This window comes from Rhinolophus sinicus, chromosome 9 (assembly GCF_057876585.1).
Source record: "Rhinolophus sinicus isolate RSI-liver-muscle chromosome 9, RSI-T2T, whole genome shotgun sequence".
Classification (NCBI taxonomy): Eukaryota; Metazoa; Chordata; class Mammalia; order Chiroptera; family Rhinolophidae; genus Rhinolophus; species Rhinolophus sinicus.
The window spans coordinates 18,343,878-18,360,108 of record NC_142509.1 but is presented as its reverse complement, the minus strand read 5'-3'; the positions used below and the strand labels follow the sequence as shown (position 1 = coordinate 18,360,108).

The 16,231-nt window shown below is 48.2% G+C and overlaps 1 protein-coding gene and 1 pseudogene across 1 annotated transcript; one reads left to right on the top strand and one right to left on the bottom strand.

The window, feature by feature from the left end:
- Positions 1–367: 367 nt before the first annotated feature.
- LOC109439805 (proteasome subunit alpha type-1 pseudogene) lies at positions 368–3,927 on the top strand (annotated as a pseudogene).
- A 2,830-nt stretch (positions 3,928–6,757) lies between these two features.
- Positions 6,758–9,530, bottom strand: LOC148757289 (glutathione S-transferase theta-2B-like). Its single transcript, XM_088801130.1, has 5 exons — positions 9,353–9,530; positions 8,647–8,734; positions 7,578–7,728; positions 7,319–7,492; positions 6,758–7,004 (listed from the first exon to the last, which is right to left on the bottom strand). The coding sequence occupies exons 1-5, from the start codon at positions 9,462–9,464 to the stop codon at positions 6,795–6,797; spliced, it is 735 nt and encodes a 244-aa protein (XP_088657256.1). The 5' UTR covers positions 9,465–9,530; the 3' UTR covers positions 6,758–6,794.
- Positions 9,531–16,231: the final 6,701 nt, after the last annotated feature.

Sequence of the window (16,231 nt, the reverse complement as noted above, 5' to 3'; positions counted from 1 at the left end):
TCACCTCCGCCTTCACCTCCCAGCGTCCCCTTCTTCATACCTGGGTACCAGAGAGTCCCAAACATACTGGATCTTCATGCTTCTAGCATTAGCTCGGGCCCTTCCATCTGCCAAGAGCACAAGTTCAAGATTCAAGGTCACTTCCGTGGTGTTTTCTCTGCCCCTCCTCCTGACATGTGACCTGGGGATCCCACTGCCTCCTCTTACGTTGGTACACAGGATGGCTAGTGCCACTGCAGTCACCACCAGGACTTAGTTGTCACCTACACTGCACTCAGTCACCATTTAACTTCATTGTTTGTTTACTTCTTATAAGTTATGTTTGATGAAAGAAACCCTCTCAATTATAAACAGCAAAAAAGCATGGATGTGGATCAAAAAGGCACAGACTGCCATTGGCCAACCCCAACCCCCCGGGGATGATGGGAAAAGGCAAGTATAGGGAATCTCTGTAGGGGAGGCGGCCAGAACGGTACCTAGGAGGGAAGACACCCACCAGGCACCTCCAGGGCAGGACAGCCACAGGTGGGAACTGCTGAGAGGCTCCAGGCCCAGAATGGCACAGGATGGAGGGGCACCAAAGCCCCAGGAGAGATGGGCTCAGAGCCTCCTGGTAGACACCATTTCTTGGTTAGTCGTGACCTCTACCGTCGGGTTGGAGAACTGCAGCCACAAAAGCCATGCAGCCTCCTTTGGGGACTGGACCTCCCTATAAGAAAACAATTAATTCACACAATTGAAAATAGAAATGTGAGTGAATGGAACTGTTAGAAACTTAAAGTGTTGTGTACTTTGACCTGTGCTGTGTCTGGGGCTTATGTGTAATTTCCTAAATGTGTTCTGTTTAGACACATGGCTGGTTGTGAGGATTGACTATAAAATAGGTGGAGGCTTTGAGAGGGTTAACAATGGTGCATTGTTTCCTCTGCAGACCCCACTGAGATGCTGGTCTTACAATAAAAGGTGTCCACTCAAGAGGAAATTGTACCAGAATGGGGCTTTGGTGGGAAGTGTTCACTACTTTCTGTGACACAAGGAGAGCGGGAACAGAGGGGTGGAAAAGAGCCCCAGTCTCCAGGCCCACAGGTCAGGGATGGGAGGTACGAATAGGGGGTGTAAATGGTTGAGGTGACAGGACTTTAGCCTGGCACAGTCTCCTACAGCTGAAATCTCAGAGAAGCTACCAGCAGCTGGGGCTGAGTGAGCTCAGGGGCATTTGCTGCTGTAAGTTCGCAGTCTACAGTTAGGGCCTCCAGTTCAAAGATGCTTGGCCCCCCATATCCCAAATACCTTCATTAGGCAACATATGAGAGCCTGTCACCCATAATGTAAACAGGTCACATGACAGGAAAAGCATTGGCTCCTGTAATTCCCAGGTTTATGCCTCAAATGTAAATCGCCTGTGAAACTCACCTGAGATTCTGCTGTTTCATCAACTTGCCACAGTCAAGCTTCTTAGCACATTGTATGGGATGACACTGTCATCACTACTGGTGGGGTTCTATCAGGGGCTGAAGTGCATCCCCTCCCCAAATTCATACTTTGAAGCCCTAAACCCCAGCACCTCAGGTTGTGTCTGATTTGGAGATAGTGTTAAAGAGGTGATTAAGTTAAAATGAGGATAATACTATGGGCCCTAATCAAATGTGACTGGTGCACGTATAAGAGATTAACACACAGACAGACACCAGAGGGTCGCACACACAGAGGAAAGACCAAGTGAGGACTCAGGAGAATGCAGCCATCTGCAGGCCGAGGAGAGAGGCCTTAGGAGAAACTCACCCTGATGGCACCTTGGCTTGGACTTCCAGCCTCCAGTACTGTGAGAACGTAAATTTCTGTTGTGTCAGCCCCCCGGTCTGCGGTATTTTCTTATGGCACCACAGGCTCTCTAATACAAGTTCTCGATGAGGACAACCTCCACAGACAGCAATATCTAACAAGAAGGGTATGTGATGCCTTACTCAGCAGTCCCATTTGAGGGGTGTCCCGTAGCTGCACTCCACAGTGACTCACTGGACACTCACGGTAATAGTCACAGATTGCCGGTCCAGTAGCAGGAACTAAGTGGCCACATCATGGTCTGTGGGAGCAGTGCGTGCAGTGGCTGCTGTGCACAGTAGTAAAGGATGGTCACGCTCTCTGTGCCAGGCTCACAGGGGACGCAATGTGCTCATACACGCAAAGTGCTTACGGTAGGACCTGGACCATCAGAAGCGTGCTATACGACCTTCAACATAAACATCCAAACCTGTGGATAATTTTCATGAGTGTATTTGAACCAAACTGACGACAGTTGCCAGGAAGCAAAATCTCAATGAATTGAGAAAATGCTCCAGAGAATAGTAGTTTTGCAGCTTATTTTATACATTAGAATCAAAGGAGGAGATGTAAGGAGGGTTACATGAAATCCATTGGTGGTAGACTAAGGGGGTGGGAGAAAGCAAATCGGGAAAATCTCAGGGATGGAAAAAAAAAATAAAACAGAGAGACCCATATGTCTTTTTCATTGTTTGGTATACGATAGTTAAATTAACATTTACAGATTTGTATTCAGGGAACAAGATATCATCAAGGGGTTCTGTGTTTTCCTGCTTTGGTGTAGTGGGTGTGCCCTGAGGAGTCTGGGAAAGATATCTGATATTTCAAAGTTATGTTACCATGGCTGCAAAAAGATAATAGACAGGCTCACTTTAGGTAAAGATGGACCTTTGTCAAGGAAGCTACAGGCCAAGGACATGACTTTCGCCATAACTCGCTTTTTGAGGCATTTTTATGTTCAGATCATCCTATGTGGTTGCTTTCAGTCCCTGAATTTGTAAGGTCTGCCGTGCAGACCCTCCTGAGCTTGTCATCTTTAGCAGGTGGCGCCTTTTTCATGCACAGAACTTAGACGGCTCCCTCCCCCATTCTTCAAAACACTATGTCTTCTAACGAATGGCCACATGTCAAAATGCTTCCCCAAAACTAGTGGCTCTTTGACACCAGAATCACTGCACCCCCCACATCATATCATCTAGACAGATCAACCTTTCACTGATGTTTTCCAATTCAAATACATTTTCAAATCTTTCAAGAAATACCAGATTTCACAAGATAATGGGAATGGTGCTGTGACACACAGCTTTGCAGGAGGTCACAGCCTGACCTGAGAACCCCATTAGAAACCAGTATGATAATGTCCTCACTGGGTGGAACCCTCAGGGCAGGATTCATCTCATTGAATATGTAATAGAAGCTGTGAAACAAGGTTCAGCCATAGTTGATCTGAAATCAAAAACCCATGTTGTGCTGGTTATATTGAAAAGAGCCCAGTGAGAAAAAAACTCCAAGTGGACAACCATATTGATATCTCAGTTGCAGGACTCATGCTGATGCTACACTGCTGTGTAATTTTATGTAGCTGAAGTGTATTTTTGGATCAGATTTCTACTTGATGCACCTCTCCCCGTGTCTCATCTCATAGCTCTCATGAGACGCAGGACCCAGACACCCATGCAAACATGTGGCTGGAGACCATTGGGTGTCGGGCTGCTTATTGCTGGTTCTGGAGATACAGGCCCTCACATTTTCAAACCTGTCCATCTGCTTACTATTTTGACTGCAGAGCCATGACCAGTGGAATCGGTTTTCAATCATCTTATACTTAGTAGGAAAGACATATATCTGAGTTTATGGAGTAAAATCTGAATGAACTGGTGAAGCATGGTTGCACGCCTTACAAGAGATACTTCCTGCGTAACAGAGCCTAAGTACAAAAAATATTCTCATTGAAATTGTTGGTAAAGACATGGAGTGTTTGATTCATGATGATGCTGTGTCTCTATTCCTGGAAGATCTTGAAGAAACACCACAGAGAAAGGCACACAGCCTGCTCAACCCGTTGAGGAACCTGCAGGAAAGGCTGACAATCCAACGGAACAATAAGTGATAAATGAGTGTACGTGTGTATTATTAAATAGGCAAGAATGCAAAACCACGTACTGATGATAATAATTCTATATTTTGAACCAAAAGATGCAGAGTTGTGGGATGTATGTTATAGGAATCAGTCCAGATGTGAGTGTTTTCAAAGCAACCTTCCTGAGACCATATAATGGGGCGCATTTTTCTCTGAAAGGGTCTATAGAATCATTTTCTAGAAAGTATAGGTGCCATACGGTGATGTATAAGAAATATATATGTGGTCACTCAGATGACCAAAATTTACTTCTCATATATATTTGGTCTTCTACCCCAGTTCCTGGCTCACAGCTCCAAAAACCCTTGTACTTTCCCAAGTGAGGAGAGGGATAAGGGTGTCTTCTGTTATGTTATTGAGGTGAGTTTCAGAAGGACCTAAGCATGGGAGCTGATTGCCAGAGGAACCAATCACGTGATTAGAGGGTTGGAAGTTTCAGTCGCACCCCGACCTCCAGGGAGGGATGAGAGGCTGGAGGTTGAATCAATTGCCAATGGCCAATTACTTAATCCATCATGCATTTGCAGTAAAGCCCCCATAAAACCCAAAAGGACAGGTTCGAAGAACTTCTGGTTGGTGAACACGTGGACATTTGGAGGGGTAGCTTGACTAGAGAGGGCATGGACTCTCCCCACCTCCTCCCCACATACCTTGCCAGAAGCATCTCTTCCGTCTGGCTGTTCCTGACTTATATCCTTTACAATAAACCGGTGATCTATGGTGAGGCAAAAAGGGGTTAATAGAAGTGAGCCTGTAGGGGAACTGCCCAGGCCTGCATTCCCTCCCCAGGAACTACCCAGGCTCATCCCCTAGAAATAAATCAAAGATGTCCAAACACTCCTAAAAAAAGGACACAAGACCAAATGGTATTAATTTGTTCCTCACACATGCGCAAACTGTTAAAACCTGTCCATTATTTGAACTCTAACCTCATTATAATACAATTAAAATGATCGTTATGGCTTGGCTCCCCCATAGGTTTTTCTGTATGCAAGAGCACGCAGAGAAAGAAACTAGTTATATAACCAAAATATGTCAATCAAATGACCTCAGTATATGTCATGTCTCTTGCAGTAAGGAAATTAACCTACTCTTTCCTATAGAAGAAAAAGCTACCCTGAAGTTAGGTGCAATTGTCTGTCCTGGCAACTTCCATGCAGGCCTCTTACTTCTTAAATAAATTTTCCTTAACTTTTTGAGGCAATGAAATCCTTCATGTTTTGCGAACCATCAGAGGTTAATTCCAATGACACAACAATCTCCAGAATGAAATGCTTCTCTGACTTCTCTAAGCTGCTCTAGTAAGTTAATCAAACTGAAGGAGGTGGTATTGGGAACCTCCAATTTATAGCCACTCATTCAGAGGTACTAGTGACATCCTGGACTCAGAACTGGTGTCTGCAAGAGAGGGACAGTCTTGTCGGACTGAGCCCGAAAACTCTGGGATCTGATGCTGACCTCTGGGTAGATCGTGCCAGAATTGAGTTGAATTTTCAAACACCAGCAGGGTGCAGTAGCTTGTTGTTGGGGGGTAAATCTATCCCTCAACCACACACACACACACACACACACACACACACACACCACATTGGAACTGGTGCTCAGAACCAGTTATGAGGTACCTGTCTGTAATGCAGGGACTCAGCTCCCACTCCCTGCATAACAATGGAGGATCTGGTGAGGCCAAAAAGGAACAACGATGGAGCCATAGATAGGGGAGTCATACCTCTATATCCTCGATGGCGGCTGGTCAAGACACAAAAGCAAACATCTGCCAGTACCTCAATGAGGGGTCTTTCTGCACCCCAGTCTCACTGGCGGCCGAGCGAGACACAGGAAGTAGGATCCACACGATCCACAATCCGCCATCCGCCTCTCTGCCAACCAGCCGACTAACCCCCTAGTGTAGCCAGGGCAGTTATATTAGGGACTAATGGCTACCCGGTAACAGCTGACGGCCAACCAACCACAGCGGATGGCCATCTGCTCACAGTTGATGGCCATCTACTACCCGAGCCAGCACCTCTCTGCTTGAGGCTGAGAGCCTGGACACCGCTCTCCTGGCTCTGTCCCCACACTGTCCTAGTGTTTTCATATGAAGACTGTAGTGTCTTTGTGGTTTTAAAGATAACTGTGAAATACAATTCTTTCACCTGCTGGAGAAATAAAACTATGATAAGGGGAGTGATGTTCCTGAGGGGCGGGAAGAACAGGCCACACCAGATACCATAGAACCTGCCAGCACAGGTAACTGCTAAACTATGATGAGGGTTACTCGGACATACTTTTTCTCCATACTGTAATACAACAAGGTAATCAATCCAGTAATTCTTGGTTCCTTGTAAAAGTGGTCAGAACTTTCGTTATATTCAAAGATCACTGACATTAGCAGATTTTTAGTTGATTTGTTTTTCTTCGTGTGTGATGCGTTTTAGTCTTCTATTGATTACATCTGTTGCACCTGAGGAGAAGACTTGCCAAGGACGTTGGGTGTCCTGCCTGTGCAGAGCTCCTCCTGGAGTCAGAGACCAGAGACTGAGACACGACAGAAAAGATGAAAAGGGACAAGTAGGAAACACAATGAATCTTTTTTTTTAAATTTAATTTTATTAAATTTATTGGGGTGACAATTGTTTGTAAAATTACATAGATTTCAGGTGTACAATTCTGTATTACATCATCTATAAATCCCATTGTGTGTTCATCACCCAGAGTCATTTCTCCTTCCATCACCATATATTCGATCCCCCTTACCCTCATCTCCCACCCCCCACCCCCTACCCCCCTTACTTATTGCTCATCTTCTGACCCTGGGAGCCTCATTCCAGACCCCTCAGGGGATCCTGGAAATACGAAGCAGCATACTCGGATAGAATTCTGGAGAAGGCTCTGGGAGTGTTTTGTTGGCCGCTTGCTCCACGATGTTAAAGATGGGTCCATGGGCCTCCTGACACAGATCAGTGCCCAGGAAAGACTCCACTCGCTCTCGCCATGCGGCCAGTCGCGGTCTTCCCTCCAACAAGGGATAACCAACAGCCACGACCTGCAGGGACAAGGATGGGGAAAGTTGTGGGGATACGGAAGTCCCAGTGTCAGGAGCAAGTGTCTGGCCTTTCCCCGACCTCCATGTGAGGTCCAGGGCGGTGTGGACAGCCTCGGGGTCAAGAGCACCAGGATGAACCCCCACTCAGGAGGGAAGCCAGTCAGGGTTCCAGCATCAGGTCAGCCAGAAACTTGCTCTGTGATACTGGGCAAACTCCTAGCTTTCTCTAGGCCTCAGCGTTTCTGTCTGTCTAATGGGGGTGGCAATAGAAGGAAAGCTGCCCACAAAGGCTGCTGCAGTGGCCAAGCTCACACCTGCATCAGCTCCTCCAGTGCCATGAGGTCGGCCAGCGTCACCTGCTGGCTGGTGAGGAAGGCCTTGTGCCCCAGGAACTTGTCCTCCAAATGCTGCAGAGCCTTGTCCACGTTGGTCTTATTGCGCTTCATCTTCTCCTCCGGCACCTGAACCCCAATGAGCGGTGCCAGCGCCTGACAAGGGGCAAAGAATAGGCTCAGTCTGAGGCCCCTGCCTCTTCCCAGGTCCCTGACAGTCAGCCCAGATGGCTCCTCTCACCTGGGCCCACAGGGACACACCAAAGGTGCCACGGATGCGGTCAGCATGCCAGCCCAGGTACTCATGGATACGCACGCGAGCCTGAAGGTCAGCCGGGTACCAGTGGTCCGCTGTCTGGTACTTAAAGCTCAGGTAAATCAGGATAGCCACGCTAGGGAAGGGGCAGGAGCAGTGGCTGTTAGGACCCTGGCTCGGGGCCTTTATCCCCAACAGTTCTCATCCCCCAGTGGGACCCTGGGGCTCCTCTGTATTTGGTGGGCAGCTCCCTGGGCACTACCTCCCCTCTCTGCCCTGACTGTACTCATGGGTCTCCTTTTTCTCTGTCTTGGGCACTGACTCTTGCCCAGACCCTCTGCTTTGTACTTTCTAATAACCTCATCTCTGTGACACCCCACCAGCTGGCCTATGAGGTACAGACCCTTGTCATCCCTCCTGCACACGAGAAACCTAAAGCTCAGACTAGTAAAGTGACTTGTCCAAGGCTGTGCAGCTCAGAAAAGGCTCCCTGGACTTCTGGAATCCACAAGGGGCTGGCACCCAGTGGATGCTCAGTCAAGCCCATGGCCTGTCCAAGTGCCCAGGTCTGGAACCAGGAAAGGATGCATGTTCTCAGATGCGTCCTGGGTGCCCTCTGACATATCCCCCAGCATTCACTCCTGCAGCACCTGACCTCCTGATCTCTTCCTGCCTGCGGCTTGCCCTCACCATGGACTGTGCCCTCAGGCCCTGGCAGACTAATAGCCTGAGGACTCAGGAGCGACCCTGTCAGCTTCCTTTTGTTGCGCCTCCTTTCTGTCCAACAATGGACATTATCCCCATGTCCTCTCTTCTAGTGCCCTTCAGTCTGGGCGAGGAGAGGGCCTGGGACCAGAAGCGGAGGCTGAATACAGAAGGGTGCAGAGATGTGCTATGTCAAACGCCTGGTCATTCTGGGCTCACCCCAGGCTGTCTGCTCCCACCACACCCTTCACCTTCACCCTCAGGGCCTGAAGGGTGTGGGTGGGCCCACAGTGGGAGAGCCAGGGCCAGGTGGGCTGAGGTGTGGAGAGGTGGGAGGGAAGGAGAACACCTTTCGCTCAAGACGAAGTCACCGTCCTTGAGGGTGGGCACCCTCTGCAGGCTGTTAACCGGGAAGAACTCCTTGCTCAGGTGCTGGCCTGAGGAAAAAGAGGTCAGAAAAGCCCTGCAGGGCAAGGACCACACCTGCCCTACCATGCTTCTCATTCCCCCAACCAGAGTCCCTTGGCCAGGCTGGGCTGAGAGACAGTGGGGTCTGGTGGAGCACTGGGTCCTCCCCACTCCCTGTGCGGGCCTCCTGACCCAGCAGGGGCTGGCCGCCCTGCCCTGCCAAGTCCCACGGCTGGGGAGGAGCTCTGGTGAGGAAGAGAAGTGATTTAGCCAGCACTGGGGTGAGCATGGGGAGGGGAGGCTGGGCTCCTCTAACCCTTCAGTCTCACAACAATGTGTTGCTCTGCCCAGAGTCTTTAGCGCTTTATGAATTTCAGGGCAGGAACTCTGAAAATCCAGTTTTCTGCCCACCCCACAGAGTAGAAGGTAACATGATTCTCCTTTCAGAGGGGAAAGCTAAGGTCAGAGAGGGTCTGTGATCTGTCCAAGGCAGCACAGTTGAGGGCCTTCATTCTCCAATGGGAGACGACATGGCATGAGGGAGCTATGCTGGCGGTGGGGGTCATGGGGCTGCTCAGGGAGTTGCTGGGGGAGGAGCCTGTGAGTGCAAGGGGCCTGTGGACACCTGGGGAGCCCGCCCAGCCCACCTTTGAGCAGTTCTACATGGTGCAGCTCGAAGGGGATGCCATTCTTCTTGGCGAAGATGTAGACAGCGCGGGAAGGCTGGGAAATCAGGTCCAGGTAGAGCTCCAGGCCCATGGCGGGGGTGGCAATGACAGCAGACCCAGGTAGTAGCAGTGGCAGGAGCAGGGTGGCCTCTAGAAATAGGAGCTCGGCTCCGCCCCTCTGGGGTGTCAACCAGTGAGGGGTACATCCCTCCCGGACTATTGCCAAACGCAATCCCGTCCTGCCTGCCCCTCTTTGGTTAAGTTGTACCAACATGTGTCTCTGTTAAAAGACTGCTCAGACCTGAACCCAGTGCCGGGTCCCAGGCCACGTGGGGGAGACGAGTTTACAGGGAGCTGCGAATGCTGTGGGGTGAGGTAGGCTGTTCACCTGCCCTCATCTCTCATGAGATCCGCCTGCAAGGCCAGGACAGGACACAGATAGGAGGAGGCGCATGGAATCCTCAGCAAAGAGAAGGTGCCAGGATACAGGGGTCAGGGAAACACTGTCGGGGGCAGGGAAACACTGTCGGGGGCAGGGAAACACTGTCGGGGGCAGGGAAACACTGTCCGGGCCAGACCCTCCTTTGCTCTCCTTCCTTCCTCTCCCTCTCCCCAGTCTATCTTCCCAGGGGTCACAGTGACGATGCAGGGCTGGGTGCCCCGCAATAGCTGAATCTTTCAGAGTAGCCCATCGCTCTTGTAGGTGACAGAAGCTGACAAATCAGAATGTTGTTCTGGGATTTTGAACTTGGAATCCAGGAGACAGGGGGTCCTTTTGTGGGGGTAAATGTGGGCAAAGAGACCTGAGGACTCTGCTGGTCACACTTTCTGAGTACATTCAGCAGACTGTCCCAAGAGAAGCTCGCTCACAGAGAAGGAGAGCTGTGGAGGGAAGCAGTTTCTGCTCCCAGTTCCCCCTGGGGGCCAGCTAGCTCTCTCCCCAGCCCCTGGATGAGGTTTTGGGGAAATTCCTCTGAGGCACCTACAAGTAACCTAGGAAATTGACGACCCCTCCAGGGTACAATGTGAGGTGCCTCACTGGTTAAACAAGTAACAAGTGACTATATCTGACTCCTGCAGCTAGAAAAAAAACAAGAACCAGTTTGATCCAGAGAGGCTGATCTCTATGACTGAGACCTGATCTTTAGCTCATTTTAAAGTCATTATGTCATTTGCATTGCAGTTACTACAACTCCCATCATGCATCTGACACTATTACAGTTCTGGAGGAACTACCGTGTTTACCGTAAAATAAGACCTAGCCAGACAATCAGCTCTAATGCGTCTTGTGTAGCAAAAATAAATATAAGACCCGGTCTTATTTTACTTTAATATAAGACTGGGTCTGTAATATTATATTATATTATATTATATTATATTATATTATATTATATTATATTATATTATATTATATTATATTATATTATAATAGACTGGGTCTTGTATTAATTTTTGCTACAAAACATGCATTAGAGCTAATTGTCCGGCTAGGTCTTATTTTGGGGGAAACATGGTAAAGAAGAAAGAAAAATTGGGAAATGAAGAATTCCACGCAGGGGGAGGAGATAAATGAACCACATCAATGGGACATCACCAATTCCTACCCTGAAAGGGATAAATACCCCTGATCATGACTTCCTTGGTGCAACTCATTCTCTGGGTTCACCAGCACTTTCCTTTCAAATATGTACTTTCGTTCCAATAAACTCCCTGTGCTTTCCTGCATCTGTCTCGTCCTTGAATTCTTTCATGCACAGAGACAAGAACACAGTCAGTGTTGCTCCAGGTGAGTCTTCTCTTGGACATCCCGTGAACCTCTGGTGACACCTCTGGCAATTATGAAGGAACAATTCACCAGTGCCTAGACTGACCTTCCTAAGGTAAGAATAAAGCCACTTTTGTCTTTCTCTTTCTTTCCGTTTCCAAAACCACCTCCGGAAGCCTTTAGCTATATTGCAGGCACAGGTCGAGCACTTAAAGCCATCAGGGTGCTCCCCTCTTGAAGACGCCCCTGGCAGGATAAACGGGTCACAGATTGGGGTAAGATTGGCTCCAGGCACCCCCATCAACATCAGGACAACATCTGCACAACAGGGTACACAGTTCAACAGGCTTAGATCTCCCCTTCCCCGGTGGCAAGGTGTCATATCAGGATTAGTATGGGGCCTCCCAAGAGTCGGTCATCTCAACTTCCTCTCTTTCATCTGTCTGTCTGTCTGTCTGTCTATCTTGGAATCTGTCATGACTCACTATTTGCAGAGCCTGGGTCACGTTTTCATCCCCGTCTTTACTTCTATGAGCGGCCCTCAGCTCCCCTCCCCCTTTACACCTTTCCCACCTTTTATCTCCTGCTGCCTCTGGATTTCACAGCTGTGAGTCCACTGTCCATGGCAACCCTGATATGGTGGTGCTGATTAAGTGTCTGGGATTGGTCTTTCATGGTGGTCTAGTGGTTAGGATTCCCTGCTTTGACTCCCGATATGGGAACCAGTCTCTGACCGTTTTCGCAGATAAAATCCATACAAACTTTAGATCATCTATTTGCCTTTTCCACTGACTGTCACCAAGGCCCAGTTCTTCCTCTAGTGTTTTGTCTTTTTTCAGGTCATTTTTGAGTGGCCTGAGGTCCTTTTTCAAGAGGGGTCCAAATACCATTTTGTGAGGTCCCACACCATCCATCCTACTAGCCAACCTTCCCTTGACTGGAAACTTCTGTACTGGTCTAAATCCCAGAATAGCTGGAGGTCGAGAGCTCTCAATATCCAGGACCTCCCAGGTATACCCGGGGATGCCCAAGGTTCACTGGTCAGACACCAAGAACCAGGGGATGCCCTGTTCCCAAATATGAATTCCTAGTGTCTGTTTTCTTGTCCCAGGCATCATGGGAAATTTCTCAGCTGTACCTGAAGACACGCCACCTGGCTGCATCTTAGATAACCAGAGAGATTTAAAATTGGACAGTCTAAAGCGAAATCACTTATTTTCTCTTGCAATATGACCTGGTTCAAATATAAACTAGAGGACAGAGAAAACTGGTCTGAAAATGGGACCCTAAATTATAACACAGTTCTCCCACTAGACCTCTGCTATAAACGAGAAGGAAAATGGACAGATTCCGTACGTACAGGCCTTCATGCCCTCTACCAAGACCCAGAAAACAAGGGCTCCGTAAAATCTGTTATGCTCATATTCCCCAGCTGTGCCACCTAAAAATAATCCTGACCTTCTGGACAATGCCCTCCTGTTGGGAACACTATTGTCCTGGCAGGAAGGGGTCCTGCACTATAGTCCATGCCAGGGCCAGACACCCAGTTTCCTCAATTGCCCCTCACCCTCTCCTCCACCTACAAGTTCTCCCACCTCAACTCTTCCCTGTGCTCCTCTCTACACACCCCTTGCCAAAAGAGATGGCTTAACCCAGCCCCCGAGCCTTATAGGATATGCCTGGAGTGGAGCTTTTTTACCACCCGGATTCTATCAAGCTATGTCCATTCACAGAGGTTGCAAATGGAGATGCAGGAACCATCCATGTCCCAATTTCCATGATGGACATTGTCCAATGCAAAATTAAGCTTGGCACTTAGCTGAGGACCTTAGTAAATTTACTGATGAATTTCAGGCTTCACGATGACATCTTTCCATCTAACCTGAGGGACAATCCAGATAGTCATGTCCACTTGCTGCACTCCTGAGGAAAAAAATAGAATTTGGTTCACAGCCCAAGGACAAGCAGATAGGATGGCAGCCACCACGCCACAGACATCCCATGAAAACAAATGCAGTCCCGAATTAGGACCCTGCTTGGAATTATCAGCAGGGACAGGGAGATCTTGCTGAAAGGGACCATATCGTGCTCTGCCGAATTAAAGGTAAGAAAAAAATGTATAGTCAAAGCAATCAGAAAAGGTCAAGGACATTACTTAGAAATCGGGGGTGGAGTGGGGAACTGGCCTTGTTCCAGGCTTGGCTGGTCGAGGCCTTCAGAAAATTTACCAATATTGACCCTTCCACTCCTGAGGGACAATCTCTACTTGGCCAGCATTTCTTCAGTCAGTCTGCTCCTGATATCAGGAGAAAGCTGCAAAAACTTCAATGTGGCCCTCAGACCCCGAAGTCTCAGTTATTGGAAATGGCCTTCGGAGTCTTTAACAATCAAGACCAGGCTGAGGAGGATGAAAAGATCCAGCGTGATACCAGACAGGACAGGCAACAGGCTCAAATGGTGGTGGTCGTTGTGAGCAGCGCCCTGCAACCTCAGGGTTGCCCAATAGAGATAAAGAGACGTGTCCCACTCTCTTAATGGGAAGGGATTTGGGCACAAATGATGGCTCTGGGCACGAACATCCAGCTTCTTGACTCACCTGGGAACCTAATCATCTAATGTCCTTCTTAGCCTCAGACCATGGCCCGACCTGGGTTCCTCGGATCCCATCCAGGCTTATACATGATCGGCTGTAAATCCTATACTGTGCGATAAGGAAATGCCTGGAGAGGCTGCTCAGATACCTCCTATAAATATCAGCCTGAAGGGAAGGGCAGGATACTCATGCAAGCACTAATACCCCTTGAGACCAAAGCTGATAGGGGACTAAAGCCTCTCATTGATAAATTTGTCATGGGCTGATAATCCCGTTGGTCCCCTTATAATACCACTATACTGCCTGTAAAAAAGCCAAATGGAGCATATGATACGGTCCAGGACTTGAGACTTATCAATGAAGCTGTGGTTCCCATTCACCACATAGTCCCAAACCCTTACACGCTTTTGACTCAAGTGCTCCATGACTCAAGATGGTTCAGTGATAGAATTTTCACTTGCCATGCAGGAGGCCTGGGTTGATTCCTGGCCAATGTACATGAGACGGTGGACAAAAGACTAGAAGATATTGCTTCCTGCCAGGGATCAATAGAAAAATCACAAAAGGTTTTCACAATCCCCTCCATTTAGGACGGGGTACTAGTCTCTCTCTGATAACCAAAATATTTTCTGGCAGAGGCTTATCTCAGATCATTAAAAGGGTCACCTAGGTGTGTGCCCTCTTTTCAGTAAAAGAACCAGGAGGAAAAAATACGACCCTCCCCACCCCCGCTCTTAACGCCTATTCAAAAGAGAGGCGCTTTTCCAGAGGAAGATTGGCAACTTGACTTCACGCAAATGCCCCGCTCCCCCGTCTCAAGGTTACGGATATACATTAGTATTCATAGGTACGTTTACCGGATGGGTACAAGCTTTCCCCACCCACACTGAAAAAGTGGTGGAGGTGGCTAAAGCCCTCCTCAAGGTGACTCTCCCAAGGTTTAGATTGTCTTGAAGTCTCCAGAGTGGTAATGGGCCCTCCTTTGTAGCCAAAATTACCCAGCAGCTATCTCATGTCCTAGGCATCATTACACCTGCATGCCTCATAGAGACCACGGTCCTCAGCAAAGGTAGAAAAGCCTAATGATGCACTAAAAAGAACCCTGGCCAAGTTATGTCAAGCAACCTCTGAGACATGGCTTCGGCTCCTTCCCAAAGCTCTGTTAAGGTACAGAGGAGCTCCTCAATCCACGTAGACCTAAGTCCTTTTGATAGGCTATATGGAAGACCCTTCCTGTCCTCAGACCTGTATTTTGACTCTGAAGCCCAGGATCAATTAAGCTTATTGATCAACTTAGGCCAGGTACAAGAGGCCCTCCAGAAATATGGAAATCAAGTCCTTCCCTCCCTGGATACCTCTATATATCTCCCAGGTGTATCCCCCGGGGATTGGGTCCTTCTTAAGACCTGAAAAGAGGGCTCTCCAGAGGACCAACTAACACCAAAATGGAAGGGTCTTACCAAGTTCTACTTGCCACCTCCATTGGAGGCAAGTTACGGGGCATACAGTCCTGGAGACATCTGTCTAGAATTAAACCTTTCCCCCCTGAGTCACTCTACGAATCACCAACCAATCTTGTTCAAGAATACTCCTGTCAAGTTACAAGGCATACAGTCGTGAATACATCTGTCTAGAATTAAACCTTTCTCTCCTGAGTCATTCCAGGAATCACCGACCAACCCAGCTCAAGCTACTCCTGTAAAGTTTACAGGAATTAAAGCTGCTGTTTAAGAAGAAAGAACACACCCTTACACCAACAGAGAGTAACCCCCCCAACTTCTTGATGTGCTGTCATTTTCTGTTTAAGATTTGTCCTAGCTCTTATTTTTCTCTTCACTGTGCACCTCCCGGCAGCCCACTTGACAGCTGCTTCTTCTGAAACCAGAATAAACCCCCAGCATGATTTTAACCTTCTAAGTTCTAGTTCATTTCCAGACTCTCCAGAGGAATTCAGAAACCAACACCCTCCTAAACTTTTCTAATATAAGAACTAAGGACAATGGCCACTCTGTTGGACATGTCATAGACAGCTCTTCTGGCCAAAGTCATAATGCAATAAGAAAGAAGCGGAAATACTGTATAGTGGAGGGTCTCCAAGGCAGAGCAGGTGTGGAATGAGGATCGAGAATGGGGATCCTGCCAGAGCTCGAAATAGGTCTAATTGGTCACATTTTAGGTGTAAAGATCATCTTGTAATGAGAAGTTCAAAGGAAGTGTGAAGAGCAAGGACTAGAATAGAAGACAATAAAAGACTAGCTCTTGAAGCATCAATTTGGAAGGAATTTAGGACTTGGGTGAAAGGAAAGTTTATAAGGAAGCTTACTAAGGTGTGCGTAGGGAAGGGTATTAAAGAGGGCCAGAATGAGGAACATCAGAAAATGGCAGCGTTGCGTATTAACTAGAGAGATATGAGCGAAGCAGAGAGACTATAAAGAGGAAGTGGCTAAATAAGAACCAGCTTAACAGGGAGTGCGGATGTGGGACTCTTATTTGAAGCAAC